Source organism: Bos grunniens, chromosome 8 (assembly GCF_055505025.1).
Source record: "Bos grunniens cultivar Pamir isolate PY7600 chromosome 8, Bosgru_T2T1.0, whole genome shotgun sequence".
Classification (NCBI taxonomy): domain Eukaryota; kingdom Metazoa; phylum Chordata; class Mammalia; order Artiodactyla; family Bovidae; genus Bos; species Bos grunniens.
In genome coordinates this window covers 52,929,345-52,949,749 of record NC_141172.1, presented here as the reverse complement: position 1 = coordinate 52,949,749, position 20,405 = coordinate 52,929,345, and the positions used below count along the sequence as shown (strand labels likewise).

General features: G+C 44.9%; 1 protein-coding gene across 36 annotated transcripts in view; it reads right to left on the bottom strand.

Moving 5' to 3' along the window:
* The window catches only part of LOC147367073 (GTP-binding nuclear protein Ran-like), a 462,878-nt gene that overhangs the window by 389,965 nt on the left and 52,508 nt on the right, over positions 1–20,405 (bottom strand). For 4 of the 36 annotated variants that reach the window (XM_086415636.1, XM_086415635.1, XM_086415638.1 and 1 more), the window contains one exon: positions 5,123–5,236. The exons of 31 other annotated variants lie outside the window; for them this stretch is intronic. In XM_086415636.1, coding sequence (XP_086271762.1) covers positions 5,123–5,173 — 51 coding nt within the window. In that variant the 5' untranslated portion in view covers positions 5,174–5,236. Of the gene's footprint in view, positions 1–5,122; positions 5,237–11,292; positions 11,354–20,405 lie in introns of those variants that run through there. One more of the 36 variants, XM_086415639.1, reaches the window with a different exon arrangement.

The following is a 20,405-nucleotide window of genomic DNA, read 5'->3' as shown; positions in this document are numbered from 1 at the left end:
TGGAAGGAATGATGCTAAAGCTGAAACTCCAGTACTTTGGCCACCTCATGCGAAGAGTTGACTCATTGGAAAAGACTCTGATGCTGGGAGGGATTGGGGGCAAGAGGAGAAGGGGACGACAGAGGATGAGATGGCTGGATGGCATCACTGACTCGATGGACGTGAGTCTGAGTAAACTCCGGGAGTTGGTGATGGACAGGGAGGCCTGATGTGCTGTGATTCATGGGGTCGCAAAGAGTCAGACACGACTGAGTGACTGATCTGATCTGATTCAGGGGTCGAGCCTGACAGACAATCTGATCCAGGCTTCTGTGATTAAGAAGGCAAAAGAAATGTAAGTGTGCAGAACTTCACCTGAGCTGTTAAAAGTGGTACACATTGAACTACCACTCACTTTTACTTGGCCAAAGCAAGTCACAAGGCCAAGTCTGACCTCGATATAGTAAGGAAGTGAAACTCTTCCCTTGTACACAACAGTGGTGTCCACTGTAGAGACCATGTCGTTTTCTTTGTGAAGCTCTGACTTGCCTGCTTCTGACATGTAACTTCACTGGAAATTCTCTAAACCGGGAAGACATGGATCCTGGAAGGGCACAGAAAGAGTCAAGGCTCACCAAGAAGACAAGAAAGGCAAATGGGCTGAGGGCTCTATTCCAGGGCCGAGAGGCTCACGGGAGAGCATTGGCTCTGATACACATGTACGTAGCAGCTCAAGAAGGCTGCAGCCTGATACCCCTGATATCTCAACAGGAATCTGCACCGTGCCACCTTCATGAGCAAACAGAGCCATCAGGATGGGCCTGATTTCAAGAGTAAAATTCCACAGAAGGGACAGAATATCAGAGATAAGACCCTGGATCCACTGGCAGCCCCCTTCAGATGCTCAGCCCCAGTGTCTTTCTGTCCACAATGTGGAAGCAGAACCCACTCAACTGGCCTGAGTCAGTCCCTAGAACCTGGGGTCTGAGGAGGTAAATAGAAGTCAAAAGTGAGATTGGCCCAGAGAGCATGACTCCTCTACATCTGAGGCTGGGGAAGGAGTCTTGCAACTACATGAATAGGAGAGTTTATTCCCTCTACTCTCGTTTTCTCTTTGTTTGTTCATCAGCATCACGGTGTGAGCTGGCCTGAGGAAGTTCCTCCCTTCCATCGAATCCATGCTATCAGGCTTTCACCCACCCCCGAGTGAGAATTTAATGAGCTGTTAGGCAGCTGACTGGGAGCAGAGATGAGTTTTGCCACTTAAGCACTAAATGTACAGAACAAAGGCCTTGGGAAACAAAAAGGAGAAAGAGACCTCAAAAGCTTCCCAACAAGGGTAAGAGGCTCTGACTCCAGGTACTGCTGGGGCTGGTCCTTCCCTGACCCCTGAAAGTCACACGTACGCCCTCGTATTTCATCTGGCAGCCACCGGCAGCTGAGCCCAGCTCACATAACGGATTCAAATCAGACTGACACACAGACTCAGTGCAAAGACTGGAGCACACCTTTCTTCCCAGCAATGCTGCTCTGCTCACTCTGACACCTCACCTGCCTTCCCAGAGAGCATCATCATCCCCAGCCACAGGGCGTGCATCGCCCAGAGCAGTGAAGCTCATGCTTTAGAGTCTCTAAGATCTGAATTCAGCTTCTGTGCTACAAGCTGTGTGGCTTTCAGAAAATCACTTAACCTTTCTGTGCCTCAGTATTCACATCTGTAAGAAGGAATAATAACCTCTTCACATGCCATTCAGCTGAGGGGAGGGGGGTGCCTAACACCTACTGACCACTATAGCATGAACCCTCACTATCATTTGCCTCTAAACAGTCTGCCACATTTGCAATTCTCTTGCCTTCCTGACACAAGGAAGATGATGGAATTACTCTTCCTTGAGCAATCACTATATACAAATAAATTAGTATATCTAACCTCACATATTTATGAATTTTATTTCATTTGAGGTCCATAAGAGCCTAGACACGTTTGTGCCCATCTTACAAATAAGGAAAGTGAGGCTTGTGATAAGAAACACGTCCAAAGCCAATAGAAGGGAGATGTAAAGCAATTCTGAAATGCCTGTGAAGTGTTGCTTTCCACCCCTTTCCTCCTTGAGCCAAACAGAGCAAGACAACTGGTGTGGATGGAAGAGAAGGGACCTTGTTGACTGATGAATTCTTCTACCAAAATAAAACAGCGAGGAGGAGGAGATGTGAAAGAGGGGGAGGAGGGCACCACAAAACAGACTGTGGGGCAGCAGTGCCATCTTGAGCCCCCGGAAAGGCAGCCGTCTCATCTCTTGATTCCACACGGATCTCTAGCTGTATTATTCCACAGCAAGGAGAGGACAAGCCCATCCCTTCTGAACATCTGCCTCAAGTCCATCTCTGCCCCCACTGGGGGGCAGACTCTCCAGCTGCCGGCTGCACACTCCCAGAGACCCTCAGAGAAACTTCTGCCCCTTCTAACCTTTCTCCCCTCTGGAGGCACACTCCTCATCTGGATTTAACCAACATCCCCAAGTTTCAAAATAAAGCAACTCGACGAACTGGAACCTTTGTGAAATGTCCCCAGGGATGTGTGTGCTGTCAGGCTCGGCCGAATCTCCAGCAGTCAGAGCCTGTGAGCCAGGAGGTCTGGATTCTGGTCCTAAAAGTCACAGGCTCACTGGGGCAAGAATCCCACCCCTAAGCTTGAGAAGTCCCCTCCCCGCTGTGCTCAGATGCCCTGTAAGGAGAAGAGCAGATGATCCAATGGCTCCTCCAACTCTAAACAGAAAGTTCCAAATCAAATCCCTTCCTTGATTAGTTGTCCCAAACATACCTCTTTAAGTCCTAGAAAATTCCCAAGTGGAATCCAGCATTGTTACTATCAACGACCTCACTTTTTCCATGTCAGTTAATTGGACCAAATTTGACAGAGTAAAAATGACCAACCTTAACTGAGGAGAGAAACAGTCTGTCAGTTAATCTCAAATACCAAAATAATTGGAACTGAATCAATGCCACTGAGATATGAAAAGATAGCAACCAAATGCCTCACTATATATAACAATATATAGCTCTTGTCCTGAGACTCCCATAAGCGGAAAACCAACAGAAGGGAGATTTTGTGCCAAACAGAGAGTGAGAAGCTGTTTGTGAAAATGCTTAAAAACCACCAAGTATATACAGATGATCACCTAATGCATGGTGATAATGGGAACAGGTGAAGTGCTGGTGATACTTGTCCTCAGGCTGTGACTATCATTTTCCTTAAGTTATGCAGGAGAGGTGTTAACTCAAATATTCTCTGTTGGAAGGAGAAAAAGGGGAGACCTCTATCGGGCACCTACTCCACACCAGGCCCTATGACAGGTGCTTACATACTTTGCCTCATGGAATCCTCACCCCGGCCCTATGGGGGGATTGTCTCTGCTATAGATTAAACGTTTATGTCTCCCCAAACTCATAGGTTGAAATCCTAACCCCCAAGGTGATGGTATCAAGAGGTGGGGGACCTTTGGGAGGTGACAAGGTCATGAGGGTGGGGTCATCATGATGGAATCAGTGCCCTCAAAGAAGAGATCTCACAGAGCTCCCTTGATTTTTCTATCATGGGAGGTTACAGAGAAAAGATACCAAGTATGACCCAGGAATAAGGCTCCCACCAGACACTGAATCTGCTGGCACCCTGATCTTAGACTTCCAGCCTTCATAAACATGAGACATAAATTTCTGTTCATAGATTATCGCTCAGGCACTAGTATTTTGTTATAGCAACCCAAATGGATTAATATAACCTCTGTCCTTAGATTTCAGACCTAAAACTCAACTCTGTAGAGGTTACAAGGACTCTACAGCCGCTCAACCGGAGGCAGACTTGAAGTTTAAGCCTCTAACTCCAAATATAAGTCTATCAGCCCCTGTCTCCAGCCATGATGCCATGAAGAAAAGCAAATGCAGCAGAACAGTTTACATGTGGCAAAACAATTAGAAAAACAAGGGCAGAGTACAGTAGATTGATTGTTTTTGTCACCTAATATCCATTCACCACTCTTCCAGTTGAACAGAAGCCATGCCCAGTGGGCATATTCAGCCCCGCTGTTTTCACTTTCCAGATTTGAAGGGTAGAAAATGAAGATCCCGCCTGGCCATCAGCACCCTGACTCCACCACCCACAGGGCCAGCTTCAAGAACAGCTGAGTCCACCTGTTCAAATGAAACATGTCTGTTCTGCGCTGCGTTGGCTTCTAAGGCACACAGCTGTCCCCACATGGTACCAAGGCTGGCCCCCAGCAGTTGCAAGCATGTATCCTTCCAGCCAAGCAATCCCAACAGATACTTTATTCTTTTCCTCAATCTCCACTTTAAAGTCCTAGGCTGATTTCAATTTATCTGCTTTGGACAAACATTCTCTTTAGAACCAATAAGGCTGCCAGACAAAACACAGAATTTCTGATTCTTTAAAGTTCAACTTCAGGTAAGTCATTTTTTAGCATGGCAATATTCAAGACATACTTGTATTAAAAAATAATAACTTTTTTATCCGAAGTGCAACTTTTCTTGGGCACCCTATTTTGTTTTCGTTTGTTGCTGCTTTGTTAATTCTGGCGACCCTAAGAACCAGTCATCGTGGCCAAGCAGGGTGGAACAATGGAGGCTGTGGCCAGAGCTGGGTTGCATGTCCGCCCCATAGCACATAAGGAGAGAGCAGTCAACCTCGTCTAAGCTGCAGGAACAGAGATGGGGAGAAGGGTGGTTTCCCAAAAGAAAACCAGGGGCCCCTCCCAGGAGAGAGGAAAAGGCTGCTTAACAGCCAGAAACAACAGATGAGCACGAGAACCAGAGAGACTGCCTCTAAGGAAGAGGAACATATGCTTTCAGTGGGGGCGAGGGGCCTGCGGGCCCACTAAGTGGGAGAAAGAAGCAGCCTGCACCAGCTCCTCCTCGCCCTTCCAAGCCTGTGTTTTTACCCACACATATTTGCCAGATTGCTCTAAAGAAGCAACAGCTGTGGAAACTGACAGTTTACAGTTGTGATAAATTGCATTAGTAAAGTATTTCAAATAAGTCATATCTAACTAAAAAACAAGAAGTCATCTCTGAACAAATAAATTCCTCCTTCAGTGTGCGGAGCCTTCAAGTGGCAGGTTTCGGCACTTACCCACCGGCTGTTGTTCTGCTTTCCTTGCAGGAGTGCCTTTCGTGGGGGCATGGGGACAGTGCATTCTTTCAGCTGGGGAAGACACTTACTCGGGACCCATGCAAAAACCAAAATCTGAAACGAAGCATGTATTTCATTCCTTGGGGGGGATTTCTTAATGACTTAGGGCCCAACTTGGTTTCAGATCTGCCTGTCATCCCTCTTGTGTGGCAGGAGAGAGGGCATGCAAGAGCTTCCTGTGCAGTCCGCCTGTCCAGCCCCATCTGCCGGGTGGCCAGGCCCCACAGGGCTCTGCTCTCTTTCTCAAGCCAATTCATCTACATCTGTAACATTTTTTAAAAAACTCATGGATAGGTCTTCTCCAACACATTCTTTTTACTTCGGTTTAGAAAGTCATTTGCCTGCACAAAATGAATGGCCTGAAGACATCACTGAGCCTCTTTCTCTCCCAGGGTCAGGGCCAGCACAGCCTCCCCAGACCGCAGGGGCCCAGGGCCCCACAAGGGGCTTCAAGCCTTCGCCTCCCCTCCCAGCCCCACCCACCCCCATTCTCCCCCTCCCCTCCTCCCGCAGAAATCATATCTCTTTCTCCAAAACAGTCTACTTCAGCTTGATTTCCAGCAGATCCTTTACCCTGCAGTTAGTAATTCAGGACTAATTAGGTGATTGCTTTCATTTATGGTGGCAGTCGGGTGAAGGTGGGGAGGGGAATGAAATGGTTTTGCCCCTATTCTTGTTGGAAAAATAAATTACATCCATTGTCACTTTAGATCTTATTTTTCCCCCCAATCAAGCAAATTAGCAGCTTGGTTCATTTTCCCAGCATTCACTCCTGAACAGACGGCAGCGCCCTGGAATGTGGCTTAGAGTTGTGTGGTCAGTGCAATTGTTTGGGGTTGTTTGTGCCAACAATGAGAAGAGCCGGCTGTCTCCTGAAAGAGGAGTGGCACTTGTCTTGTTTAGGCCAAGGAGTTGCCATGAGCTAAGCCAGCCTGGCTTCTGAGGAAGATGTACACCGCCATCTAGTGGAGATGGGGGCTCACTGCAATGCCCTCATTGCTGGCTTTTCCTTCTGTCCAGTAAGGACCAGCGATGTTTTTTGTAGGTTCCTGAAACTGTGGTGTTGGAGAAGACTCTCGAGCGTCCTTTGGACTGCAAGGAAATCCAACCAGTCAATCCTAAAGGAAGTAAATCCTGAATATTCATTGGAAGGACTGATGCTGAAGCTCCAGTACTTTGGCCACCTGATGCAAAGAACGGACTCATTGGAAAAGACCCTGATGCTGGAAAAGATAGGAGGGAGGAGAAGGGGATGACAGAGGATGAGATGGCTGGATGGCATCATGGACTGGATGGACATGAGTTTGAGTAAACCCTGGAAGTTGGTGATGGACAGGGAGGCCTGGAGTGCTGCAGTCCATGGGGTCACAAAGAGTCGGACACGACTGAGCAACTAAACTGAACTGAAAAAGGAGTGACGCTTCTGAACTGTGGTGTTGGAGAAGACGCTTGAGAGTCCCTTGGACTGCAAGGAGATCAAACCAGTCAATCCTAAAGGAAATCAATCCTGAATATTCATTGGAAGGACTGATGCTGAAGCTCCACTACTTTGGCCACCTGATGCGAAGAGCCAACTCATTAAAAAAGACCCTGATGCTGGGAAAGATCGAAGGCAGGAGGACAAGGGGACAACAGAGGATGAGATGGTCGGGTGGCATCACTGACTCGATGGACATGAGTTTGAGCAGCCTCCAGGAGATGGTGAAGGACAGGGAAGCCTGGCATACTGCAATCCATGGGGTCACAAAGACTCAGACACAACTGAGCAACTGAACAAAAACAAGGAGGTCTCTTTATATCACCAGGAGCGAAATATTTGCCTCAATGACTTAATGAAAGTGCAACCCCATGCTTGCACAACATCTCTGTTGTGAGTAGCTCTCTTTCATCCCCATGTTCAGGTCCAAGACAGGTTTGTCATTGTCTGAGCATTGGGTAGCTCTGAAGCTGGGGGTCTCTCCCTTGTCCTAAGCAGTGTGGGAGGAGAGCATGGGCATCTGCGGGCAACAGGCTCCTTCTACTCTGCAGCCTCGCTATCAATGCATCTCACCCACAGCAAGTCCAATTCCAAAGTGCATGGGGCAGAGGTATTTGAAAGCTTACTTGTTCACCCAAGGGCATTGCCACTTCCCAGTGCGAGCCAGAAACATATCCAAATCCTAAGACTATTTCCAGTCTTGGTGTTGAGGAACAGGTCCCACTCTCTACTCTGACAACACACAAGTCAGCATCCTTTCCTTTTCCACTAAGTCTACCTATATGAAGAGCATATTGATCTCCCCTATTTTAACACAGGAGCCACAATTTTCTTGGATTTTGTGTACAGGGAGAGGGGAGAATGGGGATAAGAGAAAATAAATCCCAATACAGAAGGGTTTGGGGCTGTGGTTGGCAAGCCGGGGCAATTTTGCACCCAGGAGACATTTGAAAGTGCCTTGGGACATTTGGGATTGTCACAATTTAGGGGCTGCTAAAAATTCTTCCATGCACAGGACAGCCCCACCATAACAAAGAATTATCCAACCCCAAACAGCAGTAGTGCTGAGGCTGAGAAAGCCTGGTTCAGGCTCATAAAGACTGCCCTCCAGCAACCGAGTTAACACCGATTGTCCTCCAGTGAGCCACACTGCAGAGGCTGTGGATAATTCATCCTCTCCCAAGTCAGTATTTACCATCGTTTTTCTTCTTTTAGACCCTTCCATTTTAAACATAATTTAGCTGTCTCTTCCCCCCTCCTCCGCCCCCCTTCCCCGCTCTGCTGGGAAGAGAAAGGATAGGGAAGGGGGAGGGAAGGCGACAGAAAAGGAGGATTAGAGGCATGACCTGTTTCTCCTGGAGAAGCCGGGCACATTCCTCTCTCAGATGTGCTTTGTGACCGAGCAGGGTACAATTAAAAGCACAATAATTTACTTGTTATTCAAGTCAGGCATTAGTCCGGGTAATGGCGTGCTTGGTGGAGAGATGGATTTCCTTGTTAGGAGCTAAGCACAGGATTAGCTGAATTCTCCATGGAGAAATCTTGATTTGTTCAAGGTCTTTCATGTTTTCTACAGAGAAGGGATTATGTCTTCTTAAAGAGGGGCCCTGCTTAAAAAGCTACAAAGTATAAGAAAAGGATTTAGGGCAGAGGGGCCTGTGGTTAAGTAGCTGAGGGGTACAGGGAATTTTAGAGCAAAGGATTATTTAAAGCCATAAAGTTCAAAAAATAATTGGTTTAGCACTACTGGGTCAGTGCTGGCAAGTACACTGTAAAGGCAATTAAGCATGAGCTAATATTCATTTTACTTTGGCTAATTATTGCATGGATCCAGGAAAGAGAGGGGAAAGACAACACGCCCCCTCCCTGGCAATCAGGACGTTGTTTTTGGTTTCTTTGCCTTATAGGCACGCTTATTAGTTGAGGTGCCCAGAATCCAGCCATCACAAGGGCCTTATTAGTTAAAACACAGGAAAATTGTTCTCTCAGGGCAGAACAGTTCATGCTTTGCTATCCTGGCAACCAAGTAGAAGCCGCTATTAGTTTCAACTCCATCGATATTATTGGCCAGAGAGGACACGAAATACACAATCCTGACTTCAATGATGCACCAGCTAAGTCTGGGTCAGGGGCTCTCAACTGGGGAAACTTCAGCCATCCACCCCCACCCCTGAGGGACAACTGACAGTTTCAGGAGACATTTCTGCTTATCACAACTGGGGAAGTGCTACTGGTATCTACTGGATAGAGCCCAGGGATACTGTAGGAATACCTCCCAACGCCAAGGACAACCCCACAACAAAGATGCAAAATGTCACCAGTGGCAAGGTAAGAGGTCCTGGCCTAGATGGAGACAATTTCGTCTCTTTGAGAAAATGAATGTTTCAGAATCTCTGCTTTCTCAAATACCTAACTGACAAGTAATCAGATGACCATATTTAATGCTAACTAACACACTTTCTTCCTCCTTTTCTACACTGGGCATTCATTCTCCCAATTCTGGAAATCAAGTGATGCCAAGAAAAACTTGCCCTGGAAGAATGGTCCTTGGGAGCCAACCAGGACCCAAGTCTATGCCTGCCTTCTCCTTCCAGGATTCACAAACACACACACACACACACACACACACACACACACACACACCTCCACGCACATCCAAGAGAGAAGAAAGCAAACTTCTCCGCAATCCTCTGGTTTGGAGTTTTAAGGACTTTTCTTCCCTTTTCTGAGATTACCCATTCCTCCCTGCATGAAACATGTACAGCGAGGTCATTTGTCCTGCAGCTTAAAAGGAGTTAAGAGTCCAAAGCTATAAAATATCCGTTTCTCCCTGGTGAATGATGACTCACCCTGAGGGAGGTTCACACTCAGAACAGGAGTGTCCACAGAGCCGGTTCAAGCTAAGGGGCTGTGAATCAGGACTGTTCTGAGGACTCAACACTCTGGGAGAGACTCAAGGATGCACTGGCACAGTAGTAAAGAAACTGCTTGCGAATGAAGGCGATGCAAGAGACACAGCTTCGATCTCTGGGGCAGGAAGATCCCCTGGCGTAAGAAACGGCAACCCACTCCAGTATTGCCTGGAAAATCACATGGACAGAGAGCCTGGCAGGCTATAGTCCACAGGGTCTCAAAGAGTCAGACGCAACTGAGCCAGCACAACCTCCTCTTACAGGAGGTAAGGAAGGCAAGTGCTGCAGAAGGCAGGTGAAGGGGCCACTCAGACTAAACCCTATCCCTCCCCCTGCAGGAGACAGAAAACCTCTTCCCTCAGGTCCCATCAGCTCTGCTTTCCCTGCTTCTCTGCACCCCCTCCAAACTGGCTTTTCTGCTTTGCCCCTTCTCATTCAATCCACTCTCCTCTCCGTACAGCAGACAATGGTGATCCTGTTAAGTCCCCAGTCAGATCGTGTGTCACTCCTAAGCTCAAAATCCTTCAGAGGCTTCCATCTGGATCCAAATAAAAGTATTCTCCCTCTCCTTCCCCATCTCTCTCTCTCTCTGTTTCACATACACACCCAGTTCCTCCCCTTCCCTCATGTCCTCCCAGACATACTTCTCCCAGCTGTCCCTGGCTGTTCCTAGCAGCTCCCTCCCCACAACCTTCCACACTTACTATTCACTCTGCCCAGAATGTTCTTTCTCTCCTTATCTATAGGGACTACCATGTTATTCAATTCCACAAAACCCTTGTTCATGGACCCACTTGCCTCTATTGCTTTTTTTTAAGATACAGGATTGCTGAATGAGGAAAGCTCTCTGTTATTAACTAAAAAAGAAGAAACTCTTTAAGCCATCAGGTCATTATTTACAAGATGAAACTGGACAAGCACAGCACATTTCTAGCTTCAGTGTTAAAATTTTCAGTGCTATCTTACATGAAATAACATGAAGACATAGAAGGAATACAGTTTTGTTTGAAATGAGGGACTCCCCAAACCTGCCTGATTCCTTCTTATACTTTGACTTCTTGACCTGAAAAGAGGTCTCCAAGACCCATCTTGGACCATCCAAGTGAGCCTAGCATTGAGCTAGATGACCACGGGCTCCCTTCTAGTCCAGTCAGACTTCACATGACTTTTTTCCTAGACTCTCATTGCTTTAAGAGTTTTTGAGAGTTGAGCCTGTCACACATCTCCATTTCACCTTCAGTTCAGTTCAGCTCAGTCGCTCAGTCGTGTCTGACTCTTTGCGACCCCATGAATCGCAGCACACCAGGCCTCCCTGTCCATCACCAACTCCCAGAGTTCACTCAAACTCATGTCCATCGAGTTGGTGATGCCATCCAGCCATCTCATCCTCTGTCGTCCCCTTCTCCTCCTGCCCCCAGTCCCTCCCAGCATCAGAGTCTTTTCCAATGAGTCAACTCTTCGCATGAGGCGGCCAAAGTACTGAAGTTTCAGCTTTCGCATCAGTCCTTCCAATGAGCACCCAGGACTGATCTCCTTTAGGATGGACTGGTTGGATCTCCTAGAAGGGTATAGGTGAAAGTCACTGATACTTGTTTTATGTACTAGTAAGATACTGAGTGGCAGTATAATTTAAAAGAAAAGTTAGGTTCCCTAGAAGTCACGAACCCCAGCATCATGCCCTTAAATGCTCAAATGACCTGAAAAATGAAAGGTCTCCAGACCTCTGAGTTCTCATCTTCAAATGAGAAGACATATCAGTCGCTGTTTCCTGAAGTATGAAGTATGGTGTTTACACCACTGTGGAAATTAAGCAAAAGGTAGAACAAAGTTAAGTGCTTTTGTATTATGTATATATCTACCAAGCATGGTAATATTTAAATAGCCTTGCAACTCTATGTTATCTTAGCTATCATTGCTACATGAAGGCTAAAGTAGGTCACACACATACAAGCAAGACCCAGCGCTAGTACATGAAGTCAAAGCATCACAGGAACCATCCCTTCCACCCAAACTGTCTAGAACTATTGACACCAATGAAATGGATACATAGTGTGGATCCTCATGTACCAAATTCCCATGAGCTTTGCTGAAAAGACCTTAGCAGTACATCAAAGCATCGTTCTTGATGAAATGTGAATAGGTTAAAAATATATATATTAATGTGTTAAGTGACTGACTGCAGTTTGAAAAATCCTGCACGTGATTTCTCGGTTTCTTCCACTTCTAGCTTTGACATATCACACGCTTATACAAAGGCCAGCATGCTCTCTGCATGTCAGTCTTAATATATAATGTGTATTATATATGTGCCTCATTAAGGACAAACTTTCTAGTTCCAGATGGGAAATCTGGAGCAGGCTCTTTTTTCTCTAAATGAATGGGCCTTTACTCCAAGAACACAGACTTACATGTATGTCCCCAAACACACACATACACAAAAGTCAAGTCACTTTCTGCCCCTCTGCTCTCAGTTTAGGCCCTGAAGGTATTGCTTACAACCCAACACTTGACCTGCAAGGAAGATTCTCATCCACCTGACATCCCAAGCAACCTCCTTTTCCTGTTCTATTTCTGCAAAGGGAAAGAACTACCAGTGTGATGTAGAGACTGGCTGCAAAGTTGAGAACAGGCCTCAAAGAGGTAAGGCTGAAGATGACCCTACAGAACAGATGGGATGTGGACAGTGAGCATGGAAGCTGGGGAAAATTACAACTGGGCAAGGAAGGAGTGGGCCCTATATGTGGTGGACAGACCTGGAACATAGGGTTTGGCTGGGAAGTAGAGAAAGAGCATGCTAGAGGGCAGGTTTGAGGGGTGGGTAAGAGAGATCTCGATAGCTAGCTAAAGCGTGTAAGCTCCACCCTGTGGCACTCACTCCAAAACATTTTCCAAAGCAAAAAGATTTCACTGTGAGGAAAGATGTAAGTGCTGCTTTAAGAGTTTAACTGAACCAGAATGACTTGGGGACCAAGATTCTTGTTCTATCCTCCTCGGGGAAAAACCGCAACAGAAAATGGCACATTAGTCTGCTTGGGCTGCCATAATAGAATATGACAGGCTGGATGCTTAAACAATAGAAATTTACTTTACAGCAATTCTGGAATTCTGCAGTCTAAACTCAAGGTGCCAGTAGAGATGGTTTCTCCTGAGGCCTCTCTTCCTGGCTTGCAGACAGCTGCCTTCTCACTGTATCTTTACATGGTTTTCCTTGGTGTGTGCATGGACACAGAGAGGGTACTGATGTTTCCTCACCTTATAAGGACACCAGTCCTATCTGCTTAAGGCCTCACCATTACGACTTTATTTAACCTTAATTACCTCCTTAAAGATCTGTTTCCTAATATAGACACTTTGGAAGTGAGGGCTTTAACATATGAATGGGGGGTGCGGAGGGAGGCTCCAAGATGATACCATTAATTTCAAACAATTCAGTTCACAGTAAATGATATGAACTTGGACCAAAATAGTCACAATGGAAATTCAATAGGAAAAGAGAGATATTGGAAGGACAAATAGAAGATATTTGTGAAGTGTAAAAAGGGATGCTTGGGGCTAGTGCACTGGGACGACCCAGACCGATGGTATGGAGAGGGAGGAGGGGGGAGGGTTCAGGATGGGGAACACATGTATACCTGTGGTGGATTCATTTTGATATTTGGCAAAACTAATACAATTATGTAAAGTTTAAAAAGAAAGTTTAAAAAAATTTTTTAAAAAAAAAGCTAAAAAATAAATTAATTAATTAAAAAAAAAAAAGGGGGACTCAGACAACCCAACATGGCTGGTGGGAGATGCCACCCAGTACAGAGTCCCCTCGGAGGGTTGATATGCCATTGTCCTCTCCATCACTCTCCCCTGCACGGTGACTCAGGCACTTTCCAATGCAAAAGCACCCTGTCTTTATCAAATGAGAATTGTTAGGTTCAAGTATAAAGAGTTTTTAGGGTGGTGCAACAGACTATAACTAAGGAAAATAGGATGATAGTAAATGAAGAGGATGTAGACTTCAGCAAAAAAAGACCATAATATTGAGTTCTGTGAGACAGGATAATATTCAGCTTCCCAAAGGAAGTAAGAGCTGACACATTCATTCAGCGGCCCAAAGCTAGTTTCAAAATCGTACTTATGTGAGTTCAGCAAACCACTCTCAGAAGACAGGAAACCTTTTCCTCTCTTTTCACCTAACACCCAAGGTGCTTAAGTCCAGCGTCACTGGCCAGACCATCACAACATCCCATCTGATCAGTAGTTGTGCAAGCTCTTAATCATTTTCATTAAAAGCTGTTCAGTCAAAAATCTGAGCATTGTTCACAAACTGGCTTAGATTACATTCCCCAGAAGCAGACTGGAAGATGAGGATTTGTGCATACACAGTTCATTATATACATGCTTCCAGAAACTGGTAAGGAGAGGAGGGGAGCAGGGTGGAGATGGGAGGAAGCCACACAAAGATGTATGTACAGCAGCTCCTACAGAGGGCAGCTTTGCCTGGGTCCCTTGGGCCACTCTAAGCACTTCGAAGTGCAAGTCGTACCTCAGAGCCGAGGCCAAGGGACTAGGCTCTCCTACTCCCCCATCATCGGTTAAGGGCTGCACCAGAGTGATTTCCAGGCACCACAGGCAGTCTCCAAGCACTTCAGTCTCTCTGAGTGTTTGGACAAATTACAGTAGCCCAAGTGCAGTTTTCCTAAAAAGAGTCCCAGGTAACTACAGTGGCAATGAAAGCACATCAAAGCCAGTGGGAACATAACAACTGTAAAAAAAAATTCAAGGGGATCTGACCAAGCACACACACCCTAATTTCACAATTCTACTAAAATATAGGAGAAGGAAAAGTCATGGATACGCACAAAGATTTAACCGAGTGTCTGTCACCATGCTATTTAAAATGGGTGTGTCACCAAGGATGCTTTTGGTTTCAAGTAACAGGAACCCCAACTCAAACTAGGCTCAGTAAGACAGGGAGTCGGCAGGTTCACCTACTGAAAGGTTCAGAAGTAGTCTAAGTTTACACCATGATTCTACGTAGGCTCTGCTTCATTTTCTGCCAGTTCTCCCACCTCTGCCTTCCTCTAAGCGCAGACTTAACTTGCCTTACATATGCCTTTTAAAAAAAAGGGGGGGGGGGGAGTGTTCTCAGGTGGCACAGTGGTAAAGAATACTCCTGCCAATGCAGGAAATGCAAGAGACTCAAGTTCTATCCTGGGTTGGGAAGATCCCCTGGAGGAGGAAATGGCAGTCTACTCCAGTATTCTTGCCTGGAAAATTTCATGGACAGAGGAGCCTGGTGGGCTACAGTCTATGGGGTTGCAAAGAGTGGAGCACAACTGATCAACTGAGCACACACGCAGCTGTTATGGGGGAGAGAGGTTTTTTACTCCTCTGTTCCAGGCATGGACACATAGAACGTAGTACCAAGCTTCATTCCAATGAAATTAACTTAGGTTCCTCGCATGCTCCTGAACCAATCACTATGGCAATGGTCACGGGGCCACCTTGAGTTAGTTTAGACCAAGCAGGGCTGATTTAGGGCACAGAGGGAGAAGGGAAATGCTACCTTGACTTCATACTTGATAAACAATGGACATGATGGAAATTCTAAATAGCCATTAAAGCCAGGCAAACCGAAAGTGTTAAAGTGTTAGTTGCTCAGCTGTGCCCAGCTCTGCGACCCCATGGGCTGTAGCCTGCTAGGCTCCTCTGTCTATGAAATTCTCCAGGCAAAAATATTGGAGTGGGTAGCCATTCCCTTCTCTAGAGAATCTTCCTGACCCAGGGATCAAACCCGGCTCTTTCACATCACAGGCAGATTATTTATCGTCTGAGCCACCAGGGCAAACTGAAGATAACCTAAATATCTATAAATTGGGCATTGGTTTTACAATTTATCTTCATTTCAGTGGAAAACCACCCATCCATTTAAAACATGTAACAAAACAAAAAGAAGTTAAAAATGTGTTTTATATAGAAAGAGGGTTATAAAGCTCTGGGAAAGACATACATCCATTCATTAACAGCCATTATCTCTATGTGGCAGCATTTTGTTTGTTTATTTTTAATATTTTCATGTTAAATTTTTATTTATCTTCTATTCATATTTCCAAAAGTTTTATAATAAAATGTTTTACTTTGTGAAGAGAAAAATATCCATCCTACCACCTTCCTGCTTTTTAAAGGGCTGTATGTTGCTCATCTCATTTGCTTTTCCCATTAACCTTCCTAATAGATAATCCAGCATTGATCCTTTTTTTTAATGAAAGAAATAGGTGCAGCAAAATTAAAGGACGTGCACAAGTTCTTACAGTTAAGGTATTACAGGAGTTGATATTAAAATTAAGGGATCTTGGTTTCTATAGCAATTCTGTCTCAATTCTCCATATTCAATGATGCATTTCTCCAAGCTGATAAGGAGGAATATTCACACTCTTGACACCCTTGCCCCAAAGAAAATCAGCACCGACAAAGGGACTTCTCCACTTGGAGCTCAATATTCCAAAGAAATGCCAGTCCCTCTGTTTTCCTCCCAAAAGTAGTCTAATGGATAACCCTGCTGAACGGGACTGTTAGGGACACACAGTGAATGAGGTTCTCCTAGCAGTGTCCATTAGTCAGCAGTGCATGGCGAACTGTGGGGGCTGATCCTGCTGGACAGTAAGCCTGACCCCACTTCCACAGGCTATTTCATATTTCCTTTTGTAACGGTCAGTGCCAATGTGATGGAGGATGACCCAACTGCTGGAGAGCAGCAACTCCTCTCAGCTCACAGGCCCAAAGACGGGCTGGGTTGTCTTTCCAACCTGTCTATCAATAGTGGTGCCGAACCCTGCTCTGGGAAAATACTACTAAGGGAAAGATCAAACTAGCAGACTCGTGTCCTCAGTGAACCACGTTATGTGGGATTTAGATAAATAACTGTCACACCCACACCCTCATTACCAGCACCAAAACTCTGAAAACCACTACAAACTATCCTGTTTTATCCTTCATGTATTGTCTATGAAACATCAACTTAATTCTGAATTTGGACCATCATTTTAGACTAGCTAGGCCTTTCGGAATCCTAAATTCTGAGGACTAATGAAAAACATAAGATCTTTTTAAAGCCTAATGTAAAACTTCAAACTCTGTGGCTTCAACATCAGCTGACTTCCCAAAGGACATTTCCCTGGTATATAGCTGCACTGTGTACTATGATATTTTCTTTATTTATGGCTACATCCAGGGAAGACTACACCTCTGCTTCTTTTACCTTTGGGTCCTGTGACTAGTTCTGGCCAACTTGTTCTAAGGACAGTGATATATGTCATTAATGGGCCAAAGCACTTGACAGCGAGACCCTCGACCTACATCATCAACCATGGAAGAATGTGTGGACATGGAGGGGCCACGAGATCGAAGCAGCCTTTACCACTGAGCTAACCCTTGGAAGAGTCTCCCAGAGCCAATGTTAGGTGAATGAAAAATAAAAGCATATTTTAAAGATACTTAAATCCTATGTTTATTGTTACAATAACACAACTAGCACTTGGCTGATACATATCCCACTATTGGGTCAGACACAGGGCTGGGCCCATCACATGATTATCTCACTCTTCAAAGCAAACTGGTAAGATGGATTCTATTATGATTCCACTTCACTGATGGAGAAACGGAAAAGTTAAGTAACTGACTGAAGATTACACAGCAACTAAGTGACAAAAGTGGATTAGACTCCAAAACGTATTTACAACCACCACATTGCTAAAGGAGCCAAAGCTGAGCTCAGAAGAGTGAGCTGAGTCAAAAGGAGAGAAGGCAACAAGAGAGCCTTAACGGCCAGAATTGAGAATGGAATTTGAGGATTAAAAGAAAAGACGCTACCTTAGAAAAAGACCTAAGGCATCAACTCCAAAATAACATTTGGCAATGTAAGTACATCAGAATTGTCATGGGTTAACAGCCCCAGGTGGTGCTAGTGGTAAAGAACCTGCCTGCCAATGCAGGAGACATAAGAGACCCAGATTTGATCCCTGGGTGGGGAAAATCCCCTGGAAAGGAAATGGCAACCCGCTCCAGTATTCTCGCCTGGAGAATTCCATGGACAGGGGGGCTTGGCAGTCCATAGCATTAGAAAGAGTCGGACACGACTGAGGCGACTTAGCATGCACGCAAAAATCACAAATATAAACAGTTAACTGAATTACACGTGTATAAATAGAGCATATCACAATCAAGATGAGTACAGAGGAGTTTCACCTATTTTAAATGCTGAGAACAACAGCCTGTTTTCCTATCAGGTGGAATACTGAGCCATTTTTCCTCAAAAACCACTTTACTTCCAGTGACTACTCAGATGCCAGTCTTTATATAAACCCAAGAAAGAATTTAGGAAAATAAATTCTATTAACCACTCATTTGTTTAGAATATCATCAGACTTGGCATTCCACTGGACAGTAAACCAAAGAACCCAAAGCAGTATCACTGAACCAGATAACTGTGGTATGCCTTAGATACAGACACATACACTGCCACTTTTAAGAAACTTCAAGATGTGATTATAAATAGACATCTCCAGAAGTTAGTAAAAAAAAAAAAAAAAATCTAAATTAAAAACTTCAAGCAATAAACATGAAAGATGATTCTTCAGTAAATTAAAATTCATTTTTAACGATGTTGGAAAACATCTACTTATTTATATGCACATTTGTGCGTATAAGATTTTATTACACTTTAAGAAAAGCCAATTGGAAGAATCAACATAAATGCACCATGTCTTAATATTCCCAAAGTTTAACTCCACCTAAATACTGACAATGAAGATGCTAATTTTAACTCAACCCATAACTATAGGTTTGCTTTAGAATCTGTGGAACTGTTTAAATTTCTTGTCTGGAAATCGTCAGAATTCACCTGCCTTCCCCTCCTACATTTAGTTTCTGGTTTCAATTTCCATCCTTTTCTGCCCTGTATTCTTCATGTTTTTCTTTCAGTTAGACTCTGGGTTAAGTATCAGTGAAGGACAGAGATCCCCCCACCTCCCACTGTATTTATGTTCTTCATTGAGCTGTGCCTATAAACTCTTTTTAAAAATATCCAAGGAATAAACAAAAACTGAAAGTAGGTTGTCACCCATGAGACCTACTCATAAGGCCATGTCCACTGAACACCAGGGCCCTGAAATGATCACAAACTTCATGTTTCACATATTGTTGCCTTTATTAAGCAACTGAAACCCCCTCCCACCACACCACCCCCAAAAAATGATGTTTCAGAGTAAGAAGAAATCCAGTATTAGGACATACAGGAAAGAACACTACCCTTGGTGCCACTGTCCCAACCCTACCCCACACCCAATTGCCAGTCCAGTTTGACTTCTCAGGGATCCCAACACACAGCATGCCAGCACTTATTCTCACCCTTTGGTAAATGCCCTTTCCCAGTTCTTTTTCCTAACAGATCCTTATCTATTCTTCAAAGCCCAATTCAAGTGTCACCTCCACCATGAAGCTCCCCTGCAAGTTCAACTCAATGGGATCTTTTCTAAATTTCCATTGTTCCAAACTTCTTTCACCATACACTCAGGATGGGGTTGTTTTTGTCAACATTTCCAAGTGATTAGTCCTGTCCCCCACTTAGACAGTGGCCTTCACACATCATTTTTATTCCCCAAAGTATCTAGCATGATACTGATCACATAGCAGAGGCTTAGTTTCACTGTGTTGTTTAGATAACGATGTATAATAATGAAATATTGAAAATGGGATGGCAAAAAGTCAAACTTAAGGATTACAATCCAGTTTCCTCAATATAAGCAAACATCAGTCTTAATTGTGGCAAACCCAACCCCAACGACCTAATTCATCATTTAAGAACACATAAATAATTCATTTTTAAACATCCTTAGCTTCTAGGAGGGAACAAAAGGTTACAGCCTTGAGCTTTGACAATAACCCTCTAACACATTCTGTAGAACAATGTGACCTGCAAAAGGCAGCTCAAGAATCATGCCGAGAATGAATTTCATTATGGCAAGACTAGATGGAAGGCCAGGGCTCCACTGTTGTAGTCATATTGATTTTCTGGAAAACTTGGTTTCACTAGTACTCGCCTTTGTCCATTAAGCCCCAACCACTGCTGAGTATGTCAGACAAAAATTCTGAGAACCCAACATTAATGTGCTTTCATGTGAAATTTTGAAATTCAATTTAGTTATGTTATAGAACAGGAATCACTGAAAACAAGCTGACTCTCCAACAACAGAGGAACAGATGAGTTAAAACTAGCGTACACTGCTGACGTCTCCCTTCCTGCTTTGTGTGGCGGCCGCGCTGCTTGGGCAGAACCTCCCCACGCCCAACACAAGCAGGTCCAAATCATCTCATCCTCCCCACCCTAAGCTACAGTGATTCTATCAGTTGTGGGCAAAAAGCCAGCTCAGCAGTTGGTGGCATTCCCTGGCTACAATGACTGGTTTCTTCCCTGGTGGCTCAGATGGTAAGGAATCTGCCTGCAACATGGGAGACCAAGGTTCAATCCCTGAGTCGGGAAGATCCCCTGGAGAAGGGACCAACTACCCACTCCAGTATTCTTGCCTGCAGAACTCCTTGGACAGAGGAGCCTGGCAGGCTACAGTCCATGGGGACGCAAAGTCAGACACAACTGAGTGTGACTAACACACACACTGGTTTCTTCTAGTCCAATCAAAGTGAACATACAGCTTTCATTCAACAGTCAGGAGATCTGTCTGGAAAATTCAGTGCTGTGGACTGAGTTATATCCGCCACCCCCAAATTCATATACTGAAATCCTGACCCCCAACTTTTGATTGTATTTGAGGATATGGCCTTCAGGAGT